Consider the following 27,836-nt stretch of genomic DNA (forward strand, 5'->3'; position numbering starts at 1 on the left):
AATATAATAAAAAAAAAGCTTACAATAAAATAATAAATTTTCCAATAAACACTTTGATTGTATAATTATGCGCCGCTGCAAGCATTGTAGGCGTGCAGATTTCAATATTCTTGCGTTTCTACGTTTTAGATTTCATATCAATAATAGCTATGTAACACACATTAAACATACAAGCAACACATGGCGAATGATGACACGGCAACAACATGTCACTGTGTAGTCAAATGAGCAAAACTTAACCCACGCATGCGTGGTTGCTTAAGAGGAAAATAAAAGAAACTTAATGGAAGTCAGGCTTGTGCAGCACAACCACTCATCATGAACCGGGTCGAACGCCGCACGATGATATCATGTGCGCGAATATTGTGTTTGGTACACTTTTTTGGCATTATTTAGCACTTAAAATATATACGAGCAATCTACAAAATGTATAAAATATATTAAAAGAAAACAACAACGTACAGCTTGCAGTGGACACTGGTCGCTTGCGTGGTTAAACGTTGCGCGCGCCCTAAACTCTGTCAGCGACCACGCAAAATACTCAAAAAAAAAAAAACTGCCCAATTTTGGTAGTGACGAGCATCTGCTGGCAGAGTTTTGCTTATCTACCATGAGGTACAGCCACCCACCTCTGGCAGATGTTGCTATTTACCTCGCTATTACACATAGCATACATGTATGTGTATATGTGTGTGTTATATGCAAAGCATTTTTCCAGTTTTTTGCTGTTTTCTTTTCATATTTCTATTAACTAACCAACAGAACTTTGTCCTAAATTAAGCATATTTGGCAACTTTCTTGTCCAAATCTGTGCCCGTTTATTGCAAACTATAAGAAAATACCGTTAATGTGTGACTATGGCACTATTTCTACGTTGCTATTCGACTAAGTAAGCTAAGTTCGTTGAACTTCGTGGGAATAAGCCGATGTTTCCAATAAAAATTTCCTAACCGTCTAAGGAAGAATTGCCTGAACCGGCGATCTTACTCTTTTCTGTCGGCGACGGGGGTTGTAGAATGTTACAGCAACGATTTTAGACGGACTTGCTATTTATTTTTATTGTTGTAGCGGCAGAAAACATTTCTGTTGTAATTTCGAGGAATGTTGCCAAGTTGACAGTCCTTGGCCGGATAAAATTCCGTATATCTACATCAGTTTTAGAGATATCGATCTGAAATTTTGCACACAACCTATCTTCCTACCTAAGAATCAGCTTATTTGTCGGAGCCGCCGATAAAGGACCACTGTAGTTTTTAACTGTCATATAAACTGAAAGACGTAGGTTAGGTTCTTCTCTGGAAATCTCTTTCATTTCACGATATGTCTTTACAAAACTAGGGTTGGGTTATTGCCTATGCCAATCTTGAAATCTCCCAATAAATTCAAGCTCACCGAAAAAAGTCTTTGTAAGGAATCTTTTGTATTTGTGAAGAGTTGTTGTTGTTGTAACGGGTACCTAATCCCGTTAGGATGGTAAGGATTAGATAAGTTGTCGTCGACGACATCCAGACCGTAAGCCCAAGCAACGTGCTGTTTCGACGGAGTCGGACCAAAGGCAGAAGGGTGTCAGATTCGTAGGGTTAGCAGGGCTTTAAAAAATGTGGCCAGTGTCATGCGTGTTTAATTGCACCCTGGACATATATTAGATACGTCGGGGTCTATTCTGGATAAGTAGGAATTTAAGCTGCTACAATATCCAGAACGAAGCTGCGGAAATGTCACTCGCGTTTCCCACAGCAACTCAAGGTGGTGCTTTGACTCTAAGTACGCCATTCACAACGAGGGAGTCAGTGAAGGTGTTAATGGATCCACTGTGAATGGTCAGAGCTAGTCCGAAGACTGGTCGGGGTATTGTTTAATGTCGTCGACGTAGTTGAGGAATGACTTCTTGATGCTCCTAGGAAGCGTACGGGCCTCACTATGCAGGTGGTCGACGGGAGACATCAAGAGGCATCGAGTCGTAGTTCGGAGCTTTTTCGTATGCGTTTCACTGCATCCAGGCGACCAAATTTGTGCGGCGTACTTAAGGCCCGGCCGGCCGATGGCCTTGTAAGTTGTAGTGCTGCCGAGTAGCGACTTGAGGATTTTGTTGCGTCTCTGTACTTTGACTATAATCGCGGTCGTATGAGAAGTGAAAGAGCAAAGTCAAAAGCAAAGTCAAAAGTCACACCTAAAAATTTAGGACTATTGACAATCGGAATTTTAACGTCAACGACTGCAATATTAAGGTCAAGTTTGTACTCCTTCGACCAGTTTGGGAATATAGTCACCGTGGATTTGTGGGGGCGAGGATTAAGTTCCGTGCAGCGAGGAAGCGAGAAAGATCGGAGAGATCGCCGTTTACCTTGTTTTGTTATTTATAGCTCGGTGCAACCGAAGTTAACGATATTTTTGGTTTTAATTAAAAAAAAATAGTTTTTGTATATTGGAACAAAATAAACAACTGAAGTGCTATTTATTAAAGCTAAGACTTTTCAATGCGAATTGAAATTTGATTTTGACTAAATTTCGAATCAGATTCCAATTGGACCAGCATTAGCCTAAAATAAAATCGTGTATCTGATAAGACATACATAAATTCAAGCAACATTTTTATAAGACTTTATTTATTTATTTTGCTTTAGGAATATTGCTACACATTACTCTTAGTTACCATAAAAATAAAAAACTAACAAAGTAATAAACCATTAAATCCAAAACTAAAGAATTGCTTAAAGGCAGAAGCCTAGCTACAACAAACTAGCCACCGCAATAAATTCCAAATTCGATTGCTGATGGAGATAAAAGGTAAAATAGCCTAAATGCAAATGCGTAAGCGTGTGCCAAAGTGTTAACACTTTATTTTTTATGGTTTGCACAATCTTGCCGAATTAAAAGCCGCACATCTTTAACATTTTCACAACGCATTTTGTATTAAGCACACACACAGTAGCTAGTGTATCAATATCTGTACGTACTGCTTGAAGTTTTGTTATTGATTTATTTCGTGTGATGCACTTAGAAAAGGCCGTGAAACTTAAAGCGTGTTATTTTTTGTCTATCTGCTGCATTTAGAGATAAGACGCCTACTGATAGAAAGCGGATACACACGTACCCAATAATATGGATGGTAAGACACAAACTAGAGGAGCACTTAACAAGAATATAGCTAAATAAACACATGTATATTTGTGCGTTTAATAAACTTTAAAGAGTTTGACTTAACTAAGCTAAATAAAAACCACTTAAGCATTTGGCTTATCGTGCGGTGATTTCGTAATGTACGTAAGTATTTTTCAACTTTTTTTTTAGAGGTTAAGGGTAGTGAGAATTTTAAACAAACGATTTTTGTATTTTTTACTATAATAGATATCTTAGAAATATTCTTTGAAAACTTTAAGTAAGTCCCACAAATACTTTTCGATTTATATGATAATTAGAAAAGAGTTTCTGGAAAGTTCTGGAATGATACTCTCGTAGATGGCAGCAGTTGGGTATTACTTTAAGGAAATTAAATGTAAAAGTACCAAAGCGTTTGTCTAAAAATTATGTTTTTGAACTGGTGAGTGTAAAAGGACCAAATTACCACCGCATCTCGAAAATCGCTTGGTAGATTTCAATAAAATTTATACTGCTTTTTGAAAGCATGAAAAATAGTACTGACCGAGTTTTTTTTTATTTGGATTTTTATTTGCCATCACTGCCACCATTTTGTAAATTAAAAAAACAAAACTTCAGCCATACTTCTTCTTCTTAATTGGCGTAGACACCGCTTACGCGCTTATAGCCGAGTTCAGCCATACACTACATTATTATTCTATCAATAAAACTTTTTTGTTCTGATTGGTTTTAGATAAATCTCCAAGGACTATTGGTTGTCAACGCTAGGAGTATCGATTGAAAATTAATTAACACAAACAGCCATTACTTTAAATTTTTTGTTTTCAAACTTCAGTCAGGTCAAGTTGAAACCTCATTTAGGGATGATATGTTTTTACTTTTTTAAAATAAAAAATAAAATTAACTGCCAAAAACAAAAATTTTTTAATTATATTTTTTTCACATCTTTGACTACACCTAACCCCTTACTGTTAGAAACAGCTGTTTCTCTATAGCGTCCAACAAAAAGTTCATTTATATTAGTCATATACAATGTATAAATTAAATACTACCAAATCAGGTGTCACTTATCATATTGCCCCGGTTATAAGTAACTTATCTATTCTAAATTTACTTTTGTCACACTCACCTTTTTCATTATGCCGGTTTTGCGTTTGGAAAATGTCGTATATCTACGCAATTTATTATCAATATATTCCATTTTGATTTTGACTCGCCCTTTTGTCTTCTTGCCATTAGCAGGAGGTGACTTTTTGTTTTGCAACGCAGTATAACTGTCGTCCACCACATCCGGCACATTGCCACTCACTTGACTCTGTTGCTGTTGTTGTTGTTGCTGTTGCTGCTGTTGTGCACTTTGTTGTGCGCTACCGCCAACACAATCGAGTCCTTGCAACGATTGTGTTGACATACCCGTAGCACTACTACTACGATGATGATCTTCATAACAATCGGAACCAGCACGCTTGATGCCGCGCTGTTGACTTGAATGGCCACCTGTACTGTTGCCAGCACCGCTAACCAACGATTGACACTGTGTACTGTTGGGCATGAGACCGCTCGCACGGGAACTGAATCCCACACCGGCACCACCTCCCATCGGTTGTATGAGACCGCCTGATGGTGGACGACCGCCAAGCGCACTAACAGCCGCTGGATTACCACCATATAAGTCGGCTTGATCGGCCAAACTTAGGCCGATGCCGCTCATAGGATAGTTGAGGTTGTAGCGCGAGTCACCTCGCGTAGGATCCATTCTAAGGTAGAAGTTCTCCACCGTGACGAATTTATGTTTACACCTTTATTAAATAACACGTACACACACACTTGGCAGCAACTGCTGTTTGTAAAGCGGTTGCTTGTAAACGCTGTGATACTGTGGTTAGTATTGCCGTAGGCTTTTGATACACCGTAAATGACAGCTGTTAGCAGGAGGAACACTTGCTATGATAGACGATATCAAACAGCACAGCACGGCACGTCACTGCAAACCTCACCACTTCAATATATAGTAATATCACTTTCTCATTCGTTTCCGACACTAAATTGAATCAAATTCGTATATGCAGAGTAAACACGGGGAATGTGTGTGCTCTTATTGGTGCCTTTTGTGGCCTGTACAAAACAGCAAACACTTGAATTCCAAAAATAAACACAAAAACGCACTTTTGACACTTTTTGAGGGAATCTCGGATCGTATTAGAATCGAATCGGACACCACACACAACAAGAAGGCGACGAGACAGCTGCACGCAACTGTCAAATTAACGCATGTGGCTCGTCCAATTTGCTTGCACACTTAAAAAACGACCGAACACACAGGTAACGTGCACGTCGCGCAGTGATTGCAATTCCTATTTTTAATTTCAACCAATTTTTTAACTAAATGTAACACAAATTCCAAACGGAATGTACCATCGAAAATTTGGCAGTCCGAACTATTGGTCTATTACTTTTCTTCGATTCCTTTAGCTGCGGCGACTAAACGCTTGTCAGAATCAACAAATGTCAAACTATAAATGGCTCGCTCTCCTCCTCTCTCTCTCGGACGCGCTGCTTTCTACACAGTTGTTGTTGTTGTCAGCTCTTTTGACGCTGTCAATTGCTTTCAATTCTGTTTCAGTGTTGCAAAATGTGTGCTTTTATTGTACAATTGTTGCCACAGTGTTGTAGTAAATGTTTTTGTTTTTTGTTTGCCGTAGAATTTCACCAAATTATGATAAAGTTGTTTATTTGCTTTTTATGGTCAAGAACTTTTTAAATATCCACCATAAATGTTGTTAATTTTTTGCTGATTACTACTGTTAGCGCTGCTGCACTTGCTGTCACTGCTATAAATTGCTATAATCCAAATGCCGTTCCGCCAACTGATAAGGAGTGCTATTACCACTTATGTACGCTCGCTTGTTGGCAAGAAATACGTAAACTGCGGAAATATCGCTTGTAACTGACAAATATGAAATTATCTATGCGTTTATGTCGTTATTGCGACCACCTTGATGTTCTCTAGATGGAGGCGCGCTACCGAATAAACTCGCTTTCGATCGCGTCACACAGCACGACCGTGTTTTATTTTTCCTTATTACACTACACCAAACTGGAGAGCTCCAACGCTGTTGTGACGACAAATAAAGCACACACACGTAAAGCAATATTGTTGGAGCGCCAGCTAGCCAACAGACCAGCCGGAGCGCCGCCACACAGCTCATTCGTTTTGGAGCGCGCTCGTATTATGTTTACTCTTAGTTTGTGAACAAGCATACTCATTGACCAGCAAAATTGGAGACTTTACCTGTCTGGAGACTTAATTGCTTTACTCTTTCAAGTCGCAAACTGAGTTTTCATTCGCTAGCTAGCTGCTTTATTGTCGCTCCGCTCAGCGGTGTTGTGGTGCGCGCTTCATTCATGGCATTGTTTTTGTTTTCGTGCATTCGTTTTCTTATACGCTTTTTTGGTATTGGCTTCTCTTTTGGCATTCACGAATATTCAAAGCGTTCAAGCCAGACTTTAATTAACTATTACTGCCAATGAAGGCCTTATCTTTCACAATACAACAGCACCAATACAAACGCGCGCGCGCCACATTGACAGTTGTGTGTTGAGTCTAAGGCGCGAGCTCGCGCGCGATTTTGATTTGATTTGTAAATTTATACACATACACATATGTACATATTTATGTACTTAAGCAAGCTTGTATATATGCGGGCGCTTGCACATGAGTGGCAGGCAACAACAAAAACGAAAAAAGCAGAAATCATAACTTCGGCTCAGACATTTACGGTGCTATTGGTTGATCGCTGGCAAACTCCTCCCATTGTAGGAATGCCGCGCGCGGCGTCGCGTATGCCGCTTTGCGTTAGGCATTATTATGAGTGATTGCGCTTGGAGACAAGTGTCTGAGTGACGCGCCCCATATGCAAATGGTTGTCAGCAATTTTTCATATTTACACTTAGCGCAAAGGAAATGATTACCGTAATTTTAGCGTTTTATTTACACGTTTATTAAATGTGGTTAAAGCCTTTATTAAAGCGCTGCTTAGCGCTATGCCACATGTGTTTATACATACATACAGAGTTGTATATGTACCGTTATGTGCAGGAAAATCTTGTTTGGTGAAAATTTTGAAATAATTTATTTTATTCTAGTTACGGATCAACTAAGCATACCATATTTAGCGTTTTTGTAGGTGTTCGAGCGTGTGGAATCCGTCTAAAAGGAGCATTGTTGTCACAACGATGCGTAAAATGTCGATCATAGCCAAATTAAAAGAGCACCTGCAATTAGATATGGCAAACGACACACGTGATTGTGCCGATATAGTTACAATTTATGGGTGAATACTAGCCACATGCACACCAATATGTCATGCAGTCGAGTGGATAGACAGTGACTGGCAAAAGTGCACACTTAAGGGATTACGTAATGCGATTTTTTAAAGGGATTTAAAAATGCGACGGTTTGAAATATAGATACATATGTATATAAATATCGTTTTAACTATTTTTGGGTTAAGAGAGTCGGTTTTATCATGTTCTTACCATGTTCTAGATTTATTAGACCAAGAACGAGTTTATGGTATACTAGCAGAAGGCTTACTAGCCTACTAGATAGATTACCCTGACATAAATTTTTTTTTTTACAAAAGTAGACCTGTCTCAACGCCATATTTTTCTGCTCTTTTGACATTTCTCTTCAGTGAGATTTGCCATTACATCAAGGAAAGATATACAATCCAACAATGAGTCGAAATTATTAAAATTTACAACTGAAATTCGGAGTCAGTGGCCTCAACTTTAAGATAAAGTTATATTTGGAAGGTATCTGGCTAAGGTCTGACTTCTTATCTGAGTGTTCCTTGCTCCTCAATAGCAAAACAGATGAAGAGTCTTGCTGTGGTTGGGCGTATTAAAGGGCTGGATCAAGGTGTCATGCGACCTGAGTCGAGAATCAACATGGCTCGGGCCTTAAACAGGCCAGTTTAGAAGGGGATTACTTATACTTGGCGCACTCTGTGCTAAAATAGCCTTACTTGCGTTACCGTGAGTCCAAAATATGAGCCAAAACACTAATAATATTAAAATAAATTTAATAGAGTCCCGATCTTCCGTAAAGGAGTCGGTCGGAGCTGTTTTTTCCCAGAAGAAAGCAGAGTTTGTAACGAACTCGAAAACAACCAGCGCAAAGAGTGAAGCGAAGCTTGGTCCAGGTGTAAAGGCTAGCACTAGCAAGGGAGTTGAAACAAAGGCAGACTACAGCAGGGCAACAATACTAGCGGCAGCCGGAACCAAATCCTTTAGAATATCGGATCGTACCTTAGCTTTACCAAAATAATTTTGAGGAATGCTGTTCGATTCCAATATTTGGCGCGATCCCAGTTTAGCCCGACAGTCCAGTGGCAAAACACCAATTTTTAAAGTCCTTTGGATTTAAGGTGAAAAATTTAGTTGGATTTTCGATTTTTTTAGGTCTGAACAAAGAATCGTACCTTGGCTTCACCAAAATAATTTAGAGGAATGCTGCCCAATCGCTGGTCCTTGGCGCGAAACCAACTCAGTCCTTGACGAAACACCGAATTTTTAAGACTGTTGAAATTTTAGGCGAACAGTTTTTGGGATTTTCGAATTTTTTAGGCCGGAATATCAGATCGAACCTAGGCTTTCTCAAAATAATTTTGAGGAATGCTGCCTAACCGCTGGTCCTTGACGCAGTCCCAGTTCAACTCGGCAGTCTTTGGTGAAACACAGAATTCACGCCGGTTCCGTAGGTCCTACTAAGTAAACCAAGTCAGCACCAAAAATGATCATGATCCGGAAAACAAAGTTGTACGCTTTTAGCGCAAATCGACTAACCTTTCGCTCATTTCTTCGATCAGCTGTGCCTGCTGGTAGACATTTTGTGAGTTACTGTTTATTGAGGCAGGCATTAAGTAGTTGCATGTCTGTAGTACATCTGCAATGCGGTATGCAAGTACTCATACAAACACATACACACACAGACATACACATGTAACTGCGTTTTTTCTATTTTAAAGAAGTTTTGACAAATCCCACTGGAACATTCCATACCGGATTTTTCTCAGAATCTTCATTTTTTCTGCAGCATTTTTCACTGCTTAGTTTTATTTTTATTTCGCATTTATTGTTTTTTTTTTCTTACATACATTCATACATACATATATATGTACGTATGTATGTATACGCGCCCGTCGAGTTGGAGTTTAGTGAGACATACTTGCTGCCGCAGCAGCACTGCCGGCCAGAAATGGTAAAAACATGCGACAGCATTACAACCTCTGGAGGATTTGCGTAATGTATCATTATACACGTACGACGGCGAGTACGCGACTTCGAGTACGTCACCAATACGCGCGTGCAACACACACGCGCGCACAGCGCATGCGCAAATGGCCGCAAGTATGTATGTGTGTACGTATGTACGGATATGTGTGTGTACGTATGTACGGTTATGTGCGTGCCACCAAATGCAACGCGCAAATATTCGTCCTCAAACAGTCGAACTGACGACAACAACATGCAAGTGAGTGGAAGTTGACGTTGGCGAAATGACGATGGCGGAACAGCAGCCGCTCCACCACCAACCACCAACACCGGCAGCCCGCGCGCAGTGCATCAACAAAATCAGAAATCATCATAGCAGTTGCGTATCGTCTGTCGCCTAAAGAATTTGTTATGCTCAAACTTTCCGACGCACACATTTCTCTCTCGTTTGCCTATAGAGTTATAAACGTATAAAACACATTCTGCATCCCGAATGATCATATAAAGTACAAGTATTTCCCCAACTATTGCAACGCGCATAGAACACGGCTGCCCGCTGACTGCTAACCTTCCCCCTCGACAGCTTGCCGTTCGCTGCTGACTGCCACGGTCTGCCTGACATCCTTAAATAGGAAATAGTTTTCAATCCACGTGCAGTGACTAGCTACGAGGCTCCGACTCGTTGTGCGTCTAAGCGTCTATGCTGCAACGACTTTTGCCACTTTTTATGCGCGCAAACACACACACATACACTTATGTACTTGAGCGCTCGTGCGTGTTTGTGTGTGTTGGCGATGACGACTTCGCCTAGTACTCGCGCTGGACTGACTGCTTCAGTCGGTTTGGACTGCTATGTCATCACAGTTATTGCTCCCTGATGATAATCACTGCATTCCAACAAACAACATGTTAGTTTGTTTAAAGATCTTGTGTCCACTATAGTTATCAAGCTAGCAGCTAGCCATAATGGTAGCTTCTATGCTGCTCCTGTTCACATTGACACTGCCAAGCAACTCCACGGGTAGGCCAGCAAGTACAACTAGATTTATACCCCTATTTGTGCAGCAGCAGCAGCAGCACCCGCCAAACGCCGCTGCCCTTCCCGCCCACAACAGCAAACAGCATTGGCAGCAATAGTTAAGTATTAGCTGATCTTGCAGCAACACCAGACAGTCTAACAACATGCCTACCGCCCAACCGACGTCCTGCCAACCCTGCGCCACCGTAGCTTAGCGCATAAGTATGCTATGCAGTTGATGCGTCTGTGTGTGTCTCGCCAACGTTTGGATCGATCGATCGATCGTATGCGCCGATCAAGACGATCGATGGCTGCCTAGTTGGCTGCCTGGTTGGCTAGCTAGACCGCTAGTTCTAGCCAGCTAGTAGCGCTGATCGACTGCTTGCCAGTTTGGTGTTTGGAGTGAAGATGCTTTACTGTCTATGTGCTTGGTTATGTTGTGTTGTTTGTGGTTAGCGGCGCGGCGCGGTGTGGGGGCTGCAGGTAGATTGTTATTGTTGGTGTGGTGGTGGTTTGTGATGCATATTGGTCGCATCATCACTCCAAATGGAATCTTGCCTTTTACGCCAAGTGAACGACATACTTGCACAACGTCGCCAGCATGTCTTCCACAGAAAAATTCAGAATCGCTTTGTAAGTGGCTGGTGAATTTAATTAAATGAAATACCTTCTTGGGATATCAATTATTTGAGTTGTCGGCGGTCAAGCGGTAAGCAACACACATACACTTACTGACATACCTATGTATGTATGTATATATAGCACAGCAATACTAGTAAGTAATGTAAGTAAGTACATAAGTAGTGGCAAGCCTTGCCAGCCAACCAACCAACCAGCCAGCCAACAAGCCAGTCAGCCGCTGCGATCATGGTGGTAGGAGTTGTGGCACTTACTGGTTACTAATGAGAAAAGTTAATCGTTATGATTGCCTAAAAGATCACTTACATTAGTTCAGCGCGTAGTCAGCACATACACGCAAACTTCCATGTCTCGCTTTACTACGACGACACAGCGGACTCTTACCGCATTACTATGCAAGTATGTGAGGAAAAATGTTTGAAATGCCGGCATTTCTGGAATTTATTCTAATCTTATGTATGTATACTTAATTCCATAGAGTCTGCGTGGAATGTCAGTGGCTTGTAAAAGTCTAAAATGTCTCTCATAAAAATATTGTGTGCGCTTATTTTTAGTAGACTGACTTAAAATGGCGTATGTCTTATGGCGTAACACTGGCGTAAAGGATATTATAGTTTCTTCATATATTTTCTTTTACGTAGATATTTCCTTTAGTTGATAATTGGAAATACGAAATCAGTAAGAAGTATCAGTCGCTGTTTGAATTTTAATATCCAGTTCCAGAATACAACAGCTGCAATGAAATCCTTTATATAGTAGTAGAATATGCATGTGTAAAGTGCGTGTGGCAACACTCTTGCTTTTGACATTTGTTGCGTATACGCTCTCTGCTTGTTTATAACAGTAATTTAAATTAAAAATTTGCTTATTTGCACAAATTCGGCCAAAATTGTTAGAATATATTTTTCTAGAATAGTTGTAGAAATTTTTACATTGAAATAATTAATAATTATTATAATTAATTATAATTATTAATAATTTAAGTGAAATATGTATTCAGTAGGACGACGACAACAACCGATGAGTCGACGTTACGAGTTTTCGAGAGAAAGGTTCTGCGAAAGATTTACGGTTCTTTGCGCGTTGGCCACGGCTCATATCACATTCGATGGAACGATGAGCTGTACGAGGTATACGACGACATTGACATAGTTCCGCAAATTAAAAGACAGCGGCTACGCTGGCTAGGTCATGTAGTACGGATGGATGAAAACACTCCAGCTCTGAAAGTATTCGACGCAGTACCTGTCGCGGGAAGCATAGGAAGAGGAAGACCTCCACTCCGTTGGAAGGACCAAGTGGAGAAGGACCTGGCTTCGCTTGGAATATCCAATTGGCGCCACGTAGCGAAGAGAAGAAACGACTGACGCGCTGTTGTTGACTCGGCTATAATCGCGTAAGCGGTGTCTACGCCAGTAAAGAAGAAGAAGAAGATGTATTCAGTAGCAGATAAGTTCTCAAGAAGTGAGATTTCTACCTTGTGAGATCAAAAAAAAAAAATAACACACAAGGCGACTCCCTCTCGTGCGACTTCTTCAATCTACTCTTTGAGAAAATAATTCGAGCCGCAGAACTAAATAGAGAAGGAACCATCTTCTAAAGAGTGTACGGCTGCTGGCGTACGCTGATGATATTGATATCGTTGGCCTTAACAACCGCGCCATTAGTTCTGCTTTCTCCAGAATCGATAAGGAAGCGAAGCAGATAGGTTCAGTTGTTAATGAAGGCAAGACGAAATTCTCCAGCGATTCCGCCCCAAACACATATCTATCGGAAGTGTGTATGCGGAGAAATTTACGCGGGATGCAATCGAAGTGAGCATTGTACCTCTCTAGGACCAATAATGTGTCTAGTTTCCCGGAGTCTGATAGCAACATTTCTAGCAATGCATCTGCCTGCTATATCCACGTGTGCTATTTGTAGAATAGCAATAAGTGCCGTCGCTGGCGGTGTAAGTAGGATGAGACTCCAGTACTTCATCTTTTCGACAGATTGAAGTCGAGAGCCACCAATGAGGGAAGCGTTGCCTCTAAGAATTTATGCCAACTTGTAAATAACACGAATTCGGTTTTATTTGGATTGACTGCTAAATCGGTTCTTTCTGTATTTATTTGTATTTAATTTTAATCTCATAAAGCGGGGAAAAATAAATGAAAAAGTGCTCTGATAAACACTACGTTCATATTCAATTAAATTGTTTATTAATCAATTCAATATTCACGACTATTTTATTACCACGAAAAATGTCATTTTGCAAGCATTTTGATTAGCGATCTCGCATTTCACCGTCGCTTCTGCAGAACTTATATTTTTAGACAAACAAATATATTAGCCCGTCTAAAAAAATTTATTAGTACAAGCATTTCAAAAATTTCGAAATCGTTGCCCATTAAAATATAAATAAATATATTTTGCATATAAATGCTCAACATGTTTTAATCCATATTATGCGAAAGACGCGCGAGAAGAGTCCCATTTCAAGCATCCAAATGTAAAAAAGTATGTTTTTCAATTTAATGTGCCGCCTTTCTGCTCTTGTGCACATATGTATGTGTGTTTATTTGTGCATTTGAGAGCCGAGTGAAAGCATGCGTGCACACTGGCACACAAACATACATACAAATATGCATAGAACGAAAGAAATACAAATATGTATAAAAATAAAATCTCATGCATTTACTAAGCAAGAATACCAAAAGCAAAAAATGAGAAAAAAACGACTAAGAATATATACTATAAATAGCATAAATGTCGCACAATGCCGAGGAGAAAGCAACAATACATGATTTTGTACAAAAAAAAAAATAACAAAAAATAGAAAAAAAGCCAAAAACAAAAAATTAGTTCCTAAAAATATAAAGTAGGTAGTAATGTGCTCATTTTACCAAATATTTTTGTAGAAATACATTTGTATTTATGTATATATGTCTATATGTGTACTGTTACAGATCTAATGACCAGACCAGATTGTATTATTTTTGTTTAGAATTTAGGACAAGAATTGGAAATATAATTTCCTTAAGAAGAAAACGCTTTATAAATAGATTTTGTCGATTCTCGAGAAAATAATTAATGAGCACATGTGTTAGAAAATATAAATTGTAAATGGCGACTTTTCGCCGTTAGCTAAAGGGATGTACATATGTATGGGATGCATGTAATTACCACTTAGAGCGTTGTCGAATTCTAAAATTATAAAAACAAAAATTGCTGTTTAGTGTTTATAATTTTTTTACTTACCGAAAAAAAGAGACTGATAAGAACTGTTATTCAAACCGATCTGTTTAAAAATTTAATTAAGTCTTCTTCGATTTGAAAACGTTCACGTAATTTAGAGATATGCATTCAGGTCTTGATCTCGTTGACTTTAACCTCAAGGCTTGTCAAAAAGTGCGTGAAGCTACTTCCATATTAAACTTGTCTGGTCAAAGCGGAATCAGCGGAAATTGAAAAGCTTACAAGAAGAGGCACCTATATACGAATTTTTTCAGGACTAGAACGAACATGCGAGCTCAGCAAGCGGTGTTTAGCAATCAGACCTCGTGGGGTTGCGAAAACTTTTGGCGGAGAGTGGAATATAAAATGTGCATTAAACTGCTAGCAGGGCTCACATCACCGCATTGATGTACGAGTACGTCTTAACTGGACACGTAGTGAGTTTGGAGAACGCAATAGTTGCAATGAAGAAGAGAGGTGGTAACATCTAGCCACTTTCCACTCCTCTGCCAGCTTTCGCTAAGCTAAAGTTGAAACATTTCGTTTGCTATACTTTAACGAACCCGACGAATCGGATGGAATTCATATTAGCTGCCACAATAAAATAGTCGAGGCTCTAAGTGATTTGTCGATAAGCGACGGTGTTTTTGGAGGAATTAAAGTTGTTTTTTATTCCATATTATCGCTAAACAATTCATAAATTTATATATTCTATCGCTTTTAGCAAGCGCTGTGGGCGTAGTTAGTACAATCATTAGACACGAAAACCAATATCTATAAAGGACCTAGATAGCTCTAAAAGGATGCATATAACCAGATAAATCTATAGAGATACATTTGGCGACGTTTTTTCTGTGATATATTTTCTGAACTATCAAAGCTTTAAGCCATCATTTTCAAATAAAATACTTTCAGAAAAATAGCTAAAAATCGCAAACAGTTCCACTTATACTAGTTGTTTATCATCCTGCAAAGGTTACGTATACGCAGTGGTGACCCATGATTTGCATAAATTAATTGTAAAAATTATTTACGGAATTATTATATTTTATCTACATATATATGTTTATATCAATGGTTTTCACTTACTACTTCGATAAATTGTGTGTAATTGGCCGTCACTTGCTTTTCTTTATATTGTATATGGTACACACTACTTGATTTATTTAACACCTTTGCGTTGTTAATGAGTTCTCAGCACTACTTCAATATCATTAATAACACTATACATGGAACTTGTTGTCTTCTTCTTCTTCTTACATCGCTAACAGAAATTTCAGATCACTTTGCTGTCAATGAAACAAAGTTATATACTTTAATGAATATTAAGGGTATTCAAGAGATATATAAAGAGAAAGCGTAGTATTAGCGACAATTCCATATTGCCAATTACCAATAACTACTTTGGTAGTAGTTAGTTAGTGGTTAGGCCATCTGTTTAATATTTAGAACTCAGCTTGAATATCTTATAACCCAGCTTTAGGATGGTTTGCTTAAAAGTGGAATATTAATTAGGTGTAAGACTGCAAGTTGCAGTACTTAAGCCGTAAGTGGGCTTATTCTGAAACCAGAAAATTTTCGTTAGAAACCATTAAATTAGGCTCTACTTTCTTGTAATCTAATGCGATATAATTGTGACATTTTTGAAGATATTGAACTGAAGTCGATTGAAAGCTCGACAATCGCTGAGGTAATAATTTACTCTAATGACGATTTTGCACCAGCTGGACCTGAATGCTGCAATCTGATTGGAAAGTGTGCTGTATAGAAGAATTGATAATCGGTGGATAATCTAATTACCAGCACAGGGGCGTGAAGGACGAGGTTTCAAATTACAGCAAAGGTTTTTTATGAAGTAAAAAAATAATTAGAAGATCATATCCTTCCATTTATAGTCTATTGTTTCATATTATTTTGAGAAATGAAAGATACTACAATGCAAAATGACGTCGTTATAACGTCGGGTCTCAAAGGATTGCTTTTTCTTAATAAAAAATACATGTAGGTTATAATAAAGGCTACATAGTGCAGTTTACCGTTAGAAATTTATATGCTCTGTATAGATTATATTAAGTTTACGACGAAGTTTGTAATACCCAGAAGGAAAAGTCGGATATATGTATATAAACTATTTAGCTATGCCCGTTTATACATGCATACATATAATACATACTTATATACCTGTATATACGCGAACTAGTCCCCGAATACAAAATCCCGCCTGTGAGAGAAGATTTCCAGTCACAATAAAAGTGGGTGGATGGCGCAGAGCATGTGACTCATCAGCGGAATTTATAATTTTTATGCAGACAGATCAAAAATAGCTAATGGAGTGGAAGCCGAAATCTATTGTTCAGAGCTGGACCTCAGGCAACACTTTAAGCAACCTAATTACTGCAGTATCTTCTAGGCGGAATTTTTGTGGTATGAGTAGATAAAGCGGCTAAGATAGCTAACAATAACAGGAAACGTTTAAAAAGTATAAATAGTCAATCAAGGCAATAATCTCACATCGCATTACGTTAGAGAATGTCTTAAGAAGCAGGGATGTAGATTTAATGGCTGCCGGAAAACGGCTGCGAATGTATTAAGTTCCAGGCTATAAAGGAATTCCGAGAAACGAAATAGCTGATGAACCAGTACAGGAAATACGCAAGTCACAAAAACGATATACAATGAAATTTCGGACAGAGTTGACAGACGGATCATTGCGAGATGGAACATCTTAAGGACATACAAGCTCACGAAGATCAGGCGCTAAAGCACCGTAGGAAAATACACAAGCTTTTTTACTATTAATATCAGACTACTGTATGGGTATAGCTGTCATACAAACTGAGCGACGAAAATCAAGCCCTCGTATAGCAAACTTGTTTCCGTTTCCACTACGACGGACAGGTCTACGTAATCGGAACGGAAATCCGCCAAGATCGTTGAAGACGACCTTCAACTTCTTCAACTGATGAAAATATTAACACAGTTAAGGATATGATGCTTTAAACCCGTCAGGGAAGTGGTAGAGAGTTGGCAAAAGAGCTCGACATCTCTCGCGACTTCCTTCGGATGATTTTGGTGGATATTTGGGACAAGAAATGCGTTCTTGCTCGGCTCGACTCGTCTCGATAAAGCCGATTATTTTTTACCAAAAGACTCTCGTAAACAGGTCTCTTGACAGGCTTGATGGTGCGATTTCTTCCACATTCATGGAGAGCATTATAACTACTGATTAGACATGGGTTTATGAGTTTGACATGCAAACAAGTCAACAATCATCGGAATGGAGGAAAAAACGATTCGAAACCAAAAACACCATACCAAATCCACTCAAAAGTCAATATTCGTGATTTGGTGAATCATGAATTTCTTCCGGAGGAGGGTCAATAAAGAGAATGAGAATGCACCATCTTACCGAGCCACGACTGCGACCAAGTTTAAAGCCGTAATAACCAGATTTGGCTTCGTGTGATTTTTTCTTGTTCCGCAGACTGAAATTGATGCTCAATGGAACACGTTTTCAGTCGATCGAAGAGATAAAACCAAAAGGCCATATCAAAAAGTTCTTATGAAAAGTGTTTCGAGGACTGGAAAAATTGTTGGCATAAGTGTATTACATATAGTGGGGATTACCTTGAAGGCGACAATATAAATATTGATGAATAATTAAAGATTTTGCGTTTTTTTACAATTCCGAATACAAAGTATGCCGTAAAAAATGCCCTTATGAAGGGTATGCGGTTAATATTTTTCCTTTATCGATATTACGACGGTTAGACTTCGAATCTCCTCGAACTTAGACCTCAGACTCGGACATTAGACTTCAAACCAGCGCACTCGTTCGAACAACTCCTGTCAACTAGAATATTCGCAGTCATGAATGGTTTCATGCATAAAATTGAGGTTAGATTTGATTGACAAGCTAGAGAAAGCCTCCACACGCTCCACGCTGTGTGTAAAATAAATTTATATTCTAAGGTATATTCTAAGTTAAGCCGTATTCACCTGCATTGACTACTGACTTTGATACTGCAGACATTGTTGCCACTGACGCGATTCGCAACACGAAAAAAAGTTGATTTTTCGCCAAAGAATTATTGCAAATATAAATTATGTATATTTCTGCTAAACACACACACACATATTTTGGCCTTTTACCCATTTACATACTAACTTATCTATCGGCAACATTTTACGTTCAATATGCGCGGCGCATTTCATAATTCAACGCCATAATTATTGGCTTTCAATTCGAGTGCTGAACGCTTAGCACCACGCGCGTGCGCACTGTTCTGCATTTTGGAGGAAGTGCCGGGCGTTTTGTGTGCTAGCTGCTGCTACAACAATATGACACTAAAATTATGACTTTTACTGTTGTTGTTATTGTTTTTTTTTGTGTTATTGCCTACTACTTACTGGCTGTTTATATGCAAAGCCGAAACGCCCAAATGGCTGCGTTGTGTAGATAGTAAACGCGCGCTTCAAATAATGTGTGTGTTGTAGTTGTTGTTGTTGGCACATTTTTAGAACGGAAGAAGTTTGTATGGTCACCAGGTTGCCTAGCTGTTCTGTTTGTTCGCCATCCGTCCTCCCTTCCGTGCCTGCGCCCATGATTGCCGCCCCCGCGCTCAACCGACTTAGCGACGCCGCAATGAAAGCGTTGCCGTCGCTCATGCTATGCATTGCTGGTGGAACGGTTTAGTTTGTCTGTCCGTTCGATTTACTGTTTACCGCAATTGATTGGCGGACAGGTGATTTCAACCAGGTTGCTTGTCGAAGACTTCCGTTAAGGTCCGGTCGATTTGACTATGAAGTTGTCAAGTGGCACGAAAGCAAGGTATAAACGGGAAAAATAATAAATAAACAGGAAAAAACAATGGAAATTAATGCCGCCGCCGCTGCCACCAGGCTAGGCCGACAATTGCGCGCGTGCACAAAAGCAACAGTAAAAAGCGGCATAATTATATTATGATTTCGTTGTGTGTCCCTTTGTGTGTGCTGGTTATCATAAGCCCTCAAAGTATTGCACATTTGAATTAATTAAGTCGCTTGATTACAGTCAAGTAAAGTGCGCCGTTCGCCTACTCCACTCGAAAACTGACGAACTTCCACAAAATCGTACAAATTGTGCATTTCAATTGGGAATTTCAATGCGCGCCCGTTCCACGCTCACCGGCTCAGCAGCTTTAACTTCGTTTTATGTATGTCTTCCTGCCCTTTTTTCTTTTTGATTTTTCCTGTTTGTCGTCGTTTTTGTTGTTGTTAGTATTTTTGATATTTTTTATTCTTCTTTTAATTTGTTCTTGGTGTTTGTTTTCACTCGCTTTCTTCTGCTTTCGCATTGTTTTTTGTTGCACTTTGCGGTTTCTGGCAGTGACATGCGCTTCCTTCCGCCCAAAGCGCACTGAAATTTACTGTCCAACAATTTCGTTTGGATTTTATCGCAGTTATTAAAAATATGTATGCTTTTAACCTAATTTTCAACCTGTTTTTAACGGTAAATATATGCACGAGATTCTCTTTGCAATTCACTTGTTCCCGATTACTGAGTTCGTCAGAAAGGGAAGAGAACGAAAGTTGTTTGTATTAAAAAAGATTTTTGGGTTAGAAGGCCAAATTGATACGAACCACTGCGAGGAAAAAGTTACTTCTTATCCATTCAAACAGAGTTAGATAAAATAAGGGTCAATTTCGTTTATGCAGCACCAGCTGTTTTGAATCTTCTTCTTCTTTATTGGCATAGACACCGCTTAGGAGGTTATAGTCGAATTTACAACAGCGTTCTTCCAAGCGAGGCCAGGCCAGGAGTGGAGGTCTTTCTCTTCCTCTGCTGCCCCCGGCGGGTACTTTGTCGAATACTTTCAGAGCTGAAGTGTTTTCGTCCATTCGGACAACATGACCTAGCCAGCGTAGCCGCTGTCTTTTAATTCGCTGAACTATATAAATGTCGTTGTGTATCTCATACAGATTATCGTTCCATCGACTGCGGTATTCGCCGTTGTCAATGCGCAACAGACCGCCGCCGCTTTGTTGTTCTTCAGACGGGTAATTGCTATTCGACCATCTTCCTTGCCGGGCAATAGAACGTCCGCTCCATTGTCATCGATTGGGGAATCGGGTTCACTATCTCCTGGTATTATGCTTTCACTGCCATTCAACCAGCTGGAGATATGTTCCCTTTATAAAGAAATGGAAGAATTTTCGAGAATTACCCCTGTCGTCTAGCTTGTCAAGCTCTTCGTACTCACGCAACTCGGCCTCTTTCTTTTTTTGTCTGTAGCTTCCCTCTTCAGCTCTCGATATCTATCCCGCTGTCACATAGACACCCACGAGGTGTGGCTCAAGATTTTGGAGCATGCAACTTGTTAATGAAGGAGATGTTGTTGCAATGAAGAAGATTAGGAGAAAACATCTAGACTCTTTCTCCTCAGCTGTCCAGCATTCGCCAGACTAAGGCTGAAGCATCTACGTTGCCATACTTTTTACGAACCCGAAGAATTCTTCTCTATTAGCATAGACACCGCTTCCGTGGCTATAGCCGAGTTTACAACAGCGCGCCGGTTGTTCTTCTCTTTCGCTGTTTGGCGACAATTGGAGATTCTAAGCTCTGTCCAGCCAGGTCCTTCTGCACCTGATCTTTCCAACGGAGTGGTGGTCTTCCCCTTTCTACGCTCCCACCGACGGGTACTACATAGAATACTCTCAGAGCTGGGGTGTTTTCATCCATTCGGACAAAAGCCTCTGCCTTTTAATTTGCTGAACTATGTCAATGTCGTCATATATCTCATACAGATAAAGGTACCAGAGGGCAGCCTTTGTACTCAGCAATATAGCTAAAGATCAAGCTGCTGGCACCTCCGTCGATGTGGACGATATATAGTATAGCGCTTAACACAAATAGTGAAGGAATCCGTAAGTTTTCTGAAAAAGAAACCGTCGGAACTTCCCGCGCAAGTCGTCAAACCAAGCAGCTGCCAGAAGAGGAACCGCACCCACAATGAATCATTGAAAACTCTGCCAAAAAACTTAAATTGCCCAACTGAAAACAACAGAAAGAAACTTCAGTGATGTAGTGACTGCCTCCAGGTAGCCATCGCAGACAAAGCCTCCTCCTCGCCGAAAGCCATCCAGGAGAGATGGATGGTGATCGACTTCAGATTGTCGAACCTAGTATTTATTGATATACTCGACAACCCGGCGGATTCCCACCCGGACTTTTATTCGAATTTCCTAACGGGTAGTGTTACTAAAATCAGAGATGCCTTTGCAGTCTCCACACCGAAGCTTATAACCGCTAAGGACATACCAAATAAACCTATCAATCTGCAGATCAAGTATGTTCTCGGTATAGGCGATTGGTAATTAATTAAGGAGGAGACGGCGAATAAATTAAGCAGACCGATTCTAGTGGTCATCTGCGAAGAGTCGATAGATGATCTATCAAAAAGCTGACAACAAAATCAGCTACGGTATACGAAGGAGCAGGATGAAGACATTTCGAGGTCGCAATGCGAGTGTACTCTGCCGCACTGGCAATTTTACATCTGCGGCGACTCGGAATTGAAGTAAGGGACTTGTCAGCCAATGACGAAAAAGAGAACCAACCAACCAACCAACCGTTCCTACGACAGTCGGGCTAGATAATCCGGCCAAGGAACTGTCAACTTAACAGCATTTCTCCAACGGGCTAGGTAACCGGAGCGTACCCGAATTTTCATTCGACAATTGACTGTGAACCTAGCAGATTTCCTCAAAATTACTTAAGGTATGTTTTCTGCCGCTAAACAAACAACAAAAAGATAACCATGGGACCTTGAAAACAACCGGAATTTAAGATCCGCTAAGCATGTATTGTCAAGCAATTTAACTAACCTTAAGTCCAATATAGCAGTGTTGCTAACTCAAGGTTGTTTTGGTTAGAGCCTGAAACTCGGTCATAAAAAAACTAGCAACCACATAAGCTTAGTGAGACCACCGTTTCTGCTGTCATAAACATTGAGAAAGCGCACATTATTCCGAGAAGAATCCAATCCTCATTGCGCGCTAGTTAATTTATAAATTTGTTGTCGTTTCAATAATTTTAATTAAGTTGGAAAGGAAGGTACGTACTGGCAATTAAGCCACTTATCCCCCTACCAATACACACACACACACATGCACGCACAAATAACACAGATAAATTTTACACATAAATTCGCACATCAATCGCCTGGTACTTGGATATGCGCGCAGCGTGGCAGAAACAACGCGCCTTGGAAAGTAGGAAGTAAGCCAGCCGAAGATGACGATGACGATGCCATGGAGGCGTGCATAGAGCACACAGAATCACAGTGGAAGAAGCGAATACGGTTGGAGAAGAAGAAAGCGCATTTAAGTGCTCGGCAGCTCAGCAGGCACAATTACGTTGTTTCAATAAGTATTGCTGCAGAATTTCAAACACTTTAATGCCTTGCGCGATGCTGGAAATCGATGCAACCGAATAGCAACAGCAACAACAACAACAATGCAACACAACAGGCAACAACGACGCGCTATCGATCGAGCGCGCCGAACAACACAACGGTACGGAACACCGTTGCGAAAAAAGCAATGCGCAGAATACTAACACCGTTTACAATGTGGCATTTCATTTGTAAAATATGTATAAGTTCAGATGTGTGTATGTGTGTGTGTGTATGTGCGCGCGCATGCGTACGAGTGTCCGTTTGTGCCCCTAACAGTAGCGCATGCAACAAATTAGAACAGAATTATCCCACGCATCTTGGATAAAATTGTCCGTCCGCCGCTGAGCGCTCAAGCTACCACGGGTTCGATGGCGGGGTGGTGGTACACAGTAGAGTGGACGAGCAGGCGATCGATTGTTGATAGGCGCTCGTCAGTCAACGTAGGCAGTCCGTCAGTTAGTCAGTCAGCTTAGGCAGACAAGCAGAAGAATGATCAATGCGCAGTGCTCGACGCAGCGGCGACAACATGCGAACACAAAACAATGCAAAGAACAGGAGCGCGGCGCGGCGTAGGCTATATAGCAGGTTGGCGCAGGCGCAACAAGCGCGCAACAGCAGCGCTAGCATTCACAGCCGTAAGACCGGTAGTAGTAATAGTAATATTTGTGGAGCGCGGTGCGGGCGCGGCGTTAACAGCGTTAGCGACGAGACGCGACGTCTATCTGCTTGTTTCAGTGGCTGCTTAATATTTGATGTTGTCGCGCTGGTGTATACCTACTCATACATATTTGCGCCACCGCCTGCACCGCAACCACAGGCGCGCGCGCAATCAAGCAACCATATTGCTATTAACATCCAACGTCCTCAAAAGTCTACCACTGTCAGCCAAAGCGCAATTGTTGTTGGCGCGCGCGCTTGTGTTTTAGTTAAAGGCGTGCGTCGGACCGCGCCATGCCTGCGCGCAACCAGGCGTTCGTCCGCCGTATCGTCGAATACGTTTGACTCCTTGCGCGCCGTTTGTCCACAGCATATTCACAGTTGCACACACTCACACATACACGCATGCGCGTTGACTCGAAATCGTACATCATCGATTGAACTGTACGCGGATGTTGCGAATGGCATAAAATGTCAAGAAAAAGTCAAGTAGAAAACGGTAACTTTTTTCACATTGTCCATTGCTCATATTGGTTGCGTTGATGTCTTTGGCATTGTTGTCTTTCCTGGATTCTCCGTTGCTGTTTGCTGTTGTTTTGGTTCAATTTTTTGTATTTATTTATTTTTTTTTTTTCAGTTGCTGTTTGTGATTTTCAATGCTGAATACTATGCGGCAGAGTAGCAGCGGCAGGAAAAAGCGCACGGAGACGCAGCATTTGAAGACGAACTGAGACGAGACGAGACGTCGCATACCAACGGCCATACCATTCCATAGCGCGCTCGTCACAATGCGTAGCAAGCGACACCAAAATAAAGCACACACACACACGCGCGCAGCAGAAAAAAATGGTAAAAAGAAAAAATATGAGGAAAATTAAGTAAATATAAGTAAAATAAAATCATGCGCGCCGGTATGAGTGAGTAGTAACAAATAAACTCAACAACAATGCACCAAATCAAAGCCAAGCATTTCGCAGCTGAATTGCAGTCGGTTGTTGGCTCGACGAGGTGCGCATCCTCGTCTGATTGCCATGCGCTGTCGCAGGCCACAGGCCATCAGCGCCAGCCACAAGCCACAGGCAGTGGCATATGGAATGTTTGGATCGGTCAATAACGTCGATATTGATATATTGTACGTTGCAGCCGTGCGCGCGTGTATGTGCTAGCGTGGCGCGTATGTGTGCGTTGAAATAATTTAAAAATTCGAGCAATATTCCCAATCGTGGCAACTTACTGCGAAGACCGTAAACAATGGGACTTTCCACTCTTGCCGTCCACTTTTTTCTCGCGCTTTTGCGAAATATGTACATTTTTTTTTGTGTAAACCTACTTCCATAATTTTAAAGTGGCGCTAAGAATATAATTATGACATGCGTGTCTACGAAGTTCGAAAACTTATATGCGGCATATTGTATATGTATGAATATTTTAGCGCGCAGTGTAGGAGATAAAAATAAGCGTACTCCCGACCTAGCGACCCAATGTAGTAGGATGCCTTAGCTGTATGCAAAGTGGATGCCAACAATGAACCATGATTTCCAAGCCAAACATTAGAAGCTTGAGGACTAACTGAGTAGACTGACTAGAGGCACTTGTGTTGCTTTCAAGACAAATAATTACCACTGCGTGGGAATTCTGCCGATTTGACAGTAGTACGTCGACAAGGCCAAGCTCCAGCCATGTGGTTCATCAATGACACCCAATTACCAAACCAAATGTAACAGACTGAGTAGTTTTGCTTTCCAGACAAACAAATACTACGATTTGACAGTCCCTGACAGGATAAAAAATCCAAAAAAAAAGCCGTTCCGGCTATGTAGACCCGACTTGTATGAGAACTGGCTACTTATACCTCAAGATGTCTGGTTGCTATTCCTTCTAGCTTCTAAGAAACCATAACCCTAATAGGGCTTTTGAACACCATAATTGGTCGTCAAAGCCGCTTTTGTTATCGACAGAATGCACCGACGCGTAGCTGATGTTAACGTTGAATGCGAGGACCACAATCCCATTGTCAATCCAGACTTTGGAGTAGTTGAAAATATCATCAGCACAAGAATTTGAAATCCTACTAATTAGAAGTCGTAATTCGTGTTCGAAAAAAATTTGCTGGGATACTTATCATCTCACTAAATTTAACTTTTTCATACCGGATGCTTTAGAGTCATTCTGAAAGTCACCTGGCATCTGTAAATTCCACAAAAAAGAAGGAGTTTTTTCAGAGTATTAATATTGAAGAAAGACTTTAGAGCGTCGAATGTGTGGCGACAAAAAACAAGAAACAGTTTACATACAAAGCTCTTTCGTTCCTACGGCAGTCCGGACTATGGAAGCGGAACGAACCCGGATTTCATAATATCAGGTCATTGAGTTTTTGTGAATAGCGGATCTGTTGTTTTAACCCAGAGCTTTCGCTCGTCCGTTCCTACGACAGTCGAGACTGTGGAACCGATACCAACCAGGATTTATTACTGGATTTATAACTCAGCTCTTGGAGTTTTTGTAAATAGCGAATCGGTGGGTACACATACCACATACCAAACCAGTTTCTACACAGATCTTTCGCTTATCTGTTCCTACGACCGTCGGAACTATGGAACCGAGTGAGACCCGGATTTATATTCAACCAAGGTGAATACTTTTAGTTGATCATGGAAAGGAACGACAAAACTTCTGTAACTTAAACTTGTCCGAAGTAGATGACTATCTGAACATGGTACATATTTTTTTCAACTGCAGGACTTCGTTCTTCTGCAAAAGGAAGGCTCCCGAAGGAAATAGAGGGACCAAAAGGAAATTAATCTTGCGGATCTCAAACTTCTGTAACTTAAACTTTTCCGAAGTAGATAAGATGACTGTCTGAAGGGTGGTAGAAAAGACTTTCGTATATATTTTTTTCACCTACAGGACTTCGTACTTTTGCGGAAGGAAGACTGTCGAAGGAAATAGAGGCGCCAAATGAAGTTCATGTATGGATAACTATTTTAATTCAAAACCAAGATAATAAGCCGCTAGACTTTTTTCTACACCTTTCTACATGAGGTTCTCTTCAAATGTTTTAAAACAAGTTTCTTTGCATACAATTAGTAGGAGTTTTTTTTGCAGAGTTATTTTATCCTGTTTCATTTTCTAGGGAAGCTCTTATTTCCCAGGAAAACTTTCATTGGTCAATAAAGCTTTCATTGGTTAGGAAAACTATTATTAGTCAGGAAAACTTTCATTGATTACGAAAGTTATCATTCTCTTGGCAAAGCTTTCATTGGTCAGAAAAGCTTTCACTGGTTACCAAACTATCATTGTTCATGAAAACTTTCATTGTTCTGGAAAGCTTTCATTGTTCAGGAAAACTTTCTGTGGTTAGCAAAGCTCTCATTGGTCAAAAAAAACTTTCAATTGATCACGAAATTTATCATTCTCCAGAAAATTTTTTATTGATCAGGAAAGATTTGATTAGTCAAGAAAACTTTCATTGTCCATGAGAACCTCCATTGTTCAGAAAAGCTTAACCAATGAAAGCTTTCATTGGTCAAGAAAACTGTCATTCATTACGAAAGTTACCATTCTCTAGGAAAATTTTCATTAATCAAGAAAGTCTTCATTGGTCAGAAAAGCTTTCATTTGTCAGTAAGGTTTAACTATCCAGGAAAATTTTCATTAATCAAGAAAGTCTTCATTGGTCAGAAAAGCTTTCATTTGTCAGTAAGGTTTAACTATCCAGGAAAACTTTCATTGATTACGAAAGTTATCATTCTCTTGGCAAAGCTTTCATTTGTCAGAAAAAGCTTTCATTGGCTATCATTGTCCATGAAAACTTCTATTGTTCAGGAAAGCTTTTATTGGTTGGCAAAGCTCTCATTGGTCAAGAAAACTTTCGCATATTTCCAACGACCCTCTGCACCCTCATAACCTACTGGAGACATTTCTACCTTGCTGCAACGGTCGATTTGCTCGACTTTAACGCTTACGGCAGCCAATTCTCTATGCTTGGCTACGGAAATATATTCATAAGCAATTTTTAAATTAGCGCACTAACAATGTAGCGGCATTTTTTGTTGTTTTTCTTATCGCGCAACAACTCTTTTTTGTGCGCTCCACAGCCATTTAATCAAAGGACACGCTTCGCGGCCACATAATTAATCTTAATACAGCGGGAGAAAAAAGAAATACAAAAACGCCACACAAAAACAACAACAGTAAATGTATTCATAATAAAAGCTCATTTACCAAAGTGTTCTCACAATACAAAATTGCTCGTACAATTATTCTTTTTCAGCGATCCTGCGGACGCCACCGCCACCGCCGCCGCTGCTGCCGCGCTGCTGTTTTTATCGATTACTCAACCGATCGATTATTTAAAATGCAAGCGACGCAATCCTGTTTTATCGCCACTTTATTTATTTATTTCTTTTCGTGATGTTTTTGTTATTGTTGTTGCTTCTTTGCAGTTTGTTTGCTTGTTATCTGCCTTGTGTTGTTCAATGCAGTTGGCA

The 27,836-nt window shown here is 40.3% G+C and overlaps 1 protein-coding gene across 1 annotated transcript in view; it reads right to left on the bottom strand.

Annotated features, from left to right (window-relative positions):
- Positions 1-6,140, bottom strand: part of LOC105226836 (serum response factor homolog) — a 55,539-nt gene extending 49,399 nt beyond the window's left edge. The window contains exon 1 of the mRNA XM_011205918.4: positions 4,229-6,140. Coding sequence (XP_011204220.2) covers positions 4,229-4,855 — 627 coding nt within the window. The 5' untranslated portion in view covers positions 4,856-6,140. The remainder of the gene's footprint in view (positions 1-4,228) is intronic.
- Between the last annotated feature and the right edge of the window lie 21,696 nt (positions 6,141-27,836).

The sequence above is a fragment of the Bactrocera dorsalis genome, chromosome 3 (assembly GCF_023373825.1).
Source record: "Bactrocera dorsalis isolate Fly_Bdor chromosome 3, ASM2337382v1, whole genome shotgun sequence".
Classification (NCBI taxonomy): Eukaryota; Metazoa; Arthropoda; class Insecta; order Diptera; family Tephritidae; genus Bactrocera; species Bactrocera dorsalis.